This window comes from Perkinsus marinus, assembly GCF_000006405.1.
Source record: "Perkinsus marinus ATCC 50983 genomic scaffold scf_1104296953072, whole genome shotgun sequence".
Lineage (NCBI taxonomy): Eukaryota > Perkinsozoa > Perkinsida > Perkinsidae > Perkinsus > Perkinsus marinus.
The window spans coordinates 1-6,572 of NW_003208628.1; the positions used below are offsets into that span (position 1 = coordinate 1).

General features: G+C 52.2%; 2 protein-coding genes across 2 annotated transcripts; one reads left to right on the forward strand and one right to left on the reverse strand.

The window, feature by feature from the left end:
• Positions 1-63: 63 nt before the first annotated feature.
• On the reverse strand, positions 64-1,865 carry Pmar_PMAR015909 (hypothetical protein). Its single transcript, XM_002776628.1, has one exon. The coding sequence runs from the start codon at positions 1,830-1,832 to the stop codon at positions 201-203; it is 1,632 nt and encodes a 543-aa protein (XP_002776674.1). The 5' UTR covers positions 1,833-1,865; the 3' UTR covers positions 64-200.
• Positions 1,866-4,969: 3,104 nt separating this feature from the next.
• Positions 4,970-6,434, forward strand: Pmar_PMAR015910 (hypothetical protein; the record flags this gene model as incomplete). The annotated part of the gene is made up of 3 exons (XM_002776629.1): positions 4,970-5,326; positions 5,878-6,373; positions 6,418-6,434. The coding sequence occupies 3 exons, from the start codon at positions 4,970-4,972 to the stop codon at positions 6,432-6,434; spliced, it is 870 nt and encodes a 289-aa protein (XP_002776675.1).
• Positions 6,435-6,572: the final 138 nt, after the last annotated feature.

A 6,572-nucleotide genomic window follows, 5' to 3' on the forward strand; every position in this document is an offset into this window, starting at 1 on the left:
ATCATAAGTGTTACCTGAAAACCAACGCTACACCATTTTCTGCGATGAAATGACATTGATCATCGTGCGGGACTCGTGTGAGCTGATTAAGACCCACGAAGGCTATTTAACAGAAATATGATATCATATGAATCCATATTATGGATACTAAATACATTATCTTAACATTAGTTCTCAATATCTTGACACCGGGTTCTACTTTATATAGTTACAGGGCCGGCCTCGTACAGCGCCCAGTGATAGTCCCAATGCTTTTTGAGTTTCCACACACCCGCCCAAGCGTGGAAATCAACACCAGACACGAAGTGCCATTTGTTGTACGCATGATCAAGAGTGTTGGCCGTAATGTCGAGGCTCACAGCGGCGTACGCGACCTTAGCACTTGCAGAAGTGCCGATAACGCCGTATGCTGTAATGTCGTTCTTGAGGGCGGCAGTGCAGTTAACCTTGGCGTTAACATCCCAGTCGATGAGGTCACCAACGTACGGCAAGTGGACCATGAAGTTGACGGTGATTGCAACCTCGCCCTCGATCGCACCATCTGGTCTCTTCTTAGCCGGGTCCTTGCTGGTCATGCATACAGATATTTTCAGATGGGTTCCATCGGTTTGACCATACTGGAACACGACCGCGCATCCGCCAGCATCGATGGTAAGGCTCAGCATACTATCCTCGTTCTTTTTCAAGGTCACTCCAATGGACAGATGAGCGACTTTACTGGCATCATGAATATCGATGAAGCTCATACCGGCCTTGAGAGTTACAGAAGGATCGAGAGAGGCGTCTAGAGAGACGAAAATGCAGTATTTCTGTTCCTGCTTCCCACCAGCAGCGACACAACCGTTGGGGTACTCGAACTTGACGATCTCGGCAAGAGTGCGGTGAGCATGGAAATACTTGTCAGCAGCCGAGCCCTTCTCGATCGTGAAGTAGCTGATTCCCTTGAACCCTTCAGAAGACCTCAGTTTACGTTTGCTCATCCAGTCCATATCACGATCGTCCCAGAAGAACTGACGGGTCTTTTCGGAAACGAACGGGGCATCTATCATATCACCATCCACATAAGGGGCGTCAAGCTCGTTGCCACCGGTGAGCCGACGACCACCGTCAATCTGATAGTTGCTGTAAAGAGCATGCACGGCCTCAGCAACTGTGATGCTGTCCTCCAGAGATTCCACCTTATCGAAAGTGGATTCTTGGAATACCCTGTCGTTCAACAAGGTGTTGACGGTAAGAAGCTTTTTGGGTTTCTCGTTGTTCTCGTCAGTGTAGAGAATCCAAGCATCAGGCGCGAGACCAGTCTGGTAAATCGCGGTATAGTTGGCACCGGTGTTGGGATCGACTCCTTGAGGGCCGTATAGTATCCACTTATTCATAGAAGCATCGTCGGACTCTTGGGAGACCCAACCGTCATCGGCCAGAGTTTTCTCGAAGGCGGCACTTTGCTCGAGGGCGGCATCAGCGGGCGCTTCCACAGATACCACAAACGACTGGTGATTGTACAGTTTTTCAACCCCCTTGTAGTTGGGGGAGTCGATTGACATGACAAAAGTATACGGAATAGCAGGAGATGCTCGCACCGACACTTGGCCGTCCCTGGCGATGATCACATCCTCCTTGGTCGTTTGGAAACCATCTTCCATACCAGGCAAGGTGAGGCCGAACGTATCTCCGCTTTTCGAGGTACCACACGGCGCTGGGTTGCCATAGGCATCAACCAGCCCAAGGTTGCAGTACTTTTTGGTAGTAACGTGCATACGCACATTCCCCGCACCCAAGACGTAGTGAACGCCTATGAAGGGGAACAGCAAGCAGAAGATTTTCGAGCACATGGCGATAGAAAAGGTAAGAGGGACGAATAAACTGACATGTTACGATCTATGAGCGAGTTCTACGATCTAAGATGGACCCCAGTCGGTTATAGGTGGTCCGCAGAGGAGAGGTACAAGGTTGACAACTATCTTCCGCACCTTTCAGCATGCCGCACGCATGCACAACTACAAACTTCACGTGGAAGAGTGTGAGATCCCCGCGTCACCTCATTTGACTGACTTCTGAGCCTCGAATCCGGCTAAGAAGAGCTGGGGAGATCCCAATGAGCAAATGTGGTCTGTAGAAGCTTCCTGATGTGCAATGCCGGTCTCGCAATGGGACGGGAGGATCTTGGATTGGACGTCGGAGCGTTCAAGAACGCAAGCGCACTCGTTAACGACTCTTTAACGAATGCGCCTGCGTTACTTAGGACATAGGCTCGTTTTCAACGAGTCTACCAGTAACAGTGTGGGAAAACATGCACATGGCCAATTTTCATGTTCAGTGTTCTTCACAGTATGGAGCTTTGTTGGTAGCCTCCGGACTCTGAGGTGACAAACTCGACATGTAAAGAGTGATTAACTTGTAGTAAAGCTATCTAGGGGGCTCCAAGCCACACAACCGTCTCGTCTCCCAGTCCCCCTGGTGACCGCGTCACGTGACGTGACATAGCTGGCTCCGCGCGCCCGCCTCCTGGCGTGCACATGCGCTCGCCAGCTACACGCCCCAACTGGTAAACGTCAACTCTGGCTCCAGTGATCCTCTAATTATTTACACTTAACCAGGGGAACTTTGATAGAGTTAGTCGACTAGGTGGTGTGGAGAGGACCGAAGACTTGCAGGGCTCCCCCCCTGAAGCTTCGGTCACGGGACAGGTGCCCGACAAGGTGGTGTCGTATCAACGACTCACGTCTCACACGGGTCTGTCCCGTCACCCAAATCTCTCCACTATCCACCGAACTCTGGGCTTCACCAGAAACTTCGATGACACAATCGATCCATGTTTTTTTCATCCCCTCCTCTCGCTGTACTCCTTATTACCTATTGTTTCTTTTTCATCTGGAGTGTCCCTCATGCAGCGCATCAAGGCTCGGAGCCTTAGGCTCCTTTGGCGTAGTCTTGCCAAGCTCTACTCGATTGACTCGAACCGCCTGCACACTTCACTGTGCTATCCTCGCATCCCGAATCTACCAGAATTGTGGCCCCACTATGCTATAGCTATGTCAGCTATAGGACTTATACCCGTTAGGACTTTAACTGCCTCGTCCGGTAGAACTCCTGCCTTTCCCGGAGGCTTGGATCTATGTGCCAAACGATTTTGGCCTCCTTTATCTCCTCTCTCAACGATGCTCATCTCTTCTAGGGTGAAACTAACTCATGAACGCACCTTAGTCGTCTTTATCGCGCTAACATACTCCCGAAATGCTTCTGGAGGGATATTGGCTTGGTCAACGAGGACCCGACCATACCGTTGAGTTTCTCAAAATGGCTCACCGCCGAGCGGTAGCTCCTCTCCGTACTCTCTCGTGTGGAGTCTGCTAGTAGTGCTGCTCTCCTTGCTTTTCTCTCTGATTTCGTCAACACTCGGAAGGCCTTCATCGCCTCCTACTCGGTCGATGATCCACTCCCATTATCTGCCCTATATTTTTTTTGTTTTGGCGATTGAAGAACTGCTAATATCCATCGAATGCCTCTCATTCGAAACACAACCGGTAGTTTCTGAAAGAACCTAATCTATTGTCTCCCCAATTTCAATTGCTCCGCCTCTTGCTACGAGCTCCTGAGCAACGAAGGTACTCCCCAGTGGACCTTCAGTGAGGATACCTCGCTCTTCCCAATTGTTGGTCAGGCAGCTCGTCAGAGATTATGACACTGACACATACACACTTTTGAAACATCACCAGACATCATACGCACTTTAGCCAGATAGCATAAGTACTCCGCTTTCCTGGCACGGTGGCACTTCTTTGTGGCAAACATGATACCTCTACCGCTACCAGCCAACCACAAAGCACTGAGATGAGCTCACTGAAGCAGCACGGCTCTCTCATACCTGGTCGGATCTTCACTTGAACAGACTCGCCGTCTAAGCATCAACTAGTCTGAGACTAGTAGTCTCTGTCGACTCCTGAGTATCCGCTGCATCACATGGTATACGCATCGTACGAAATACACCCGGATCTGCTAAAAGTGCCGAGAGCATAGGAGGGTCTACCAGTAGGTTATTGGTCACGAGAGCACGATACTTGGTTGTTGATCTCCTCAAGAACTCCCCTCTAACTCTCGTAGGTGGAGGCTCCACCGTGGAGCACGTTTACCCGAAATTGAGTCCACCACCTTCTTGACCTCCCCTTTTAAGCGCACCAGCGATATCTGAGGTTGCGTTGTCAACTTCATATCCAACACACCCTGGTCACTTTTGTAGCACTCGCTACTTCAGGAGAGAGCCTCTTGTAGAAAGTCGCCAAGAGCGTGTCATTGGTCAGTAATCCTTCCAGATCGGTCACCCTGTCGATGGTCTTACCATGGAATGTGCCGACTGCTCTAGTAGCTAGTTCAATGGTACAGTCGGCTCCTGGTACTCTCCTTTCCGCTATGCACGTATCCTACAGCGTGCCCGTTTCGACACAAACTTTGTCGCCGACTCAATCTTACTGAATCCTCATACTGAGGGTTGAATCCGCGCTCGGGGATATTTTCTCTACTTGGAATTCCAAATCCCAAGCCTCTCAGCGAGAGGCTCTCACTAATAATACCGTCAACTGGGTCCTCGCACTGAGGATAGCGTCTGCACTCGAAGATGCGTTCTCGAGCCTCTCGCTAACAGCTTGGCCAACTAGACACTCCCACTGAGTATGGGATCAGCTTTGCTGATACGTTCCTGAACCTTTCACTAACAATATGGTCAACTAGGCCCTCACCACGGGGATAGGATCGGCGCTCAATGACGCGTTCCTAAACTTCTCATTTATAACACGGCCGAACCGGCACTCTCACTGAGAAGTAGCTGGCGAGCGCATGTGCACGCCAGGAGGCGGGCGCGCGGAGCCAGCTATGTCACGTCACGTGATGCGGTCACCAGGGGGACTGGGAGACGAGACGGTTGTGTGGCTTGGAGCCCCCTAGATAGCTTTACTACAAGTTAATCACTCTTTACATGTCGAGTTTGTCACCTCAGAGTCCGGAGCCTACCAACATGGTGCCCAGACCCAGCGATGTGTTCGCTGAACCTCCGGCTTTCGTTCCGGACGACTCTGAGCCTCTCGACTTGATTTCTTTCATGGCCCTCGAGGAGGCCGACGTCCCCGTGGATGGAGGGACTCGAACCGAGGGCGAGACTGCGGATCCCACCGACAAAGCTCTCAAGCTGGAGCGTTTTTCGGGTGCTCCCAAGACTATAGGCCTTGTGGAATGGCGCCGTCGTTTCGTGGCTCTCTCTGCCGCTCGCCGCTGGTCGTGGCCTATGGTCGTGGCCAAGCTCAAGGCCTTCTTGACTGGTCCTGCGGCTCGCCTGGTGCAACCACCCACTTCGGGAGACAAGAGTCTTCCGCGAGCCGAGTGTGGGGAGGGTACCACTTTTGGGCGAGCGCTAAAACCAACTTCCGGACATCCCTGGCCGGAACCTATCGTGCTTCGGTTTGCCCATTGCTTACGCGATTTTCGCTGTCTACCGTCAGATTTCGTTCAAACTTTCCAAATACTCTCCAACACTCACAGAAAGAGGAAATCTACTCAAAAGACTCCTCTGTACGCATTGAGGCCAAAAATGATTTCGCGGCCCGGGCAGCGTCCCCTCACTGGGACCTGCCCGGGACGCATGCAACTTACATCTCGAATGTTCTCAAATGTCTACATCCACATCCAGCCTGATAGCACAATTATGATGTCTTACACGCTGTATAGAGGGTCATTTTGGAGCATTGTATGTGATGGGCCGTCAACTTTTAGTCTCTCATGTGTGTCCTTATGATTGACCACTTCTCAACTCAATTCATTTGACTTCGTGTTGATGACTAGCAGCTAAGCTGCGAGTGATCCTAGATTGACGTTTACCAGTTGCCTCAGGACCCTAAGGCGGCCGTCGAAGCTATTTGGGCGGCCCTTGACAAGGCCTACGGCCTGACGGTCCCTCAGGCCCTCGCTAGGCTGCGTTCTTGCACCTACGACCCCGCTGTGCCTGGTCCGTCGGTAGACGAGCTGGCGGCCAACATCATCGAGTGGTGTACCGTGGCCTGGGCCTTCCTCGATCCTGTCCACCGCGATTCTGTTGCGGCCAGTCTTTTTTGGGCTAGTCTCCCTAAGACTTCGCAGACCAAACACATCTACGGGCAACTTACGGCTGGTAAGGCACCGGGGTCCCTTACCTTGGTTGCCTCGGTTGAGTCCGCTCGTCCTCTTTTTGAAGAGGAGCGTGATGAGGTCACTGAGTTAAGTATGGTTGGCACCTCGTCCACCGGCCCTGACCGGTCTCGCGGCCATGCGCCCCCATTTTCTCGTTCCTCTTCTCGGAGCTCACACCCCTACGGTGCCGGCCATCTTCGCGGTCGCCGCCATGGCTCGAGTAAGGGCCACGGACGCGCCGGCGCTCCTACCGAGCTGAATCAGCTTGCTACCATGCTTAAGTCGCTTATGCGTTCGCAGCTGCCCAGTTCGCGATCGTCGTCGACTCAGGCTGATCGTAAGTGCTTTGCTTGTGGGGACAAGGGGCACCTGGCTAAAGCGTGCCCGCGCGTTCAACGCAGTCAGGTAGGGGGCATGGT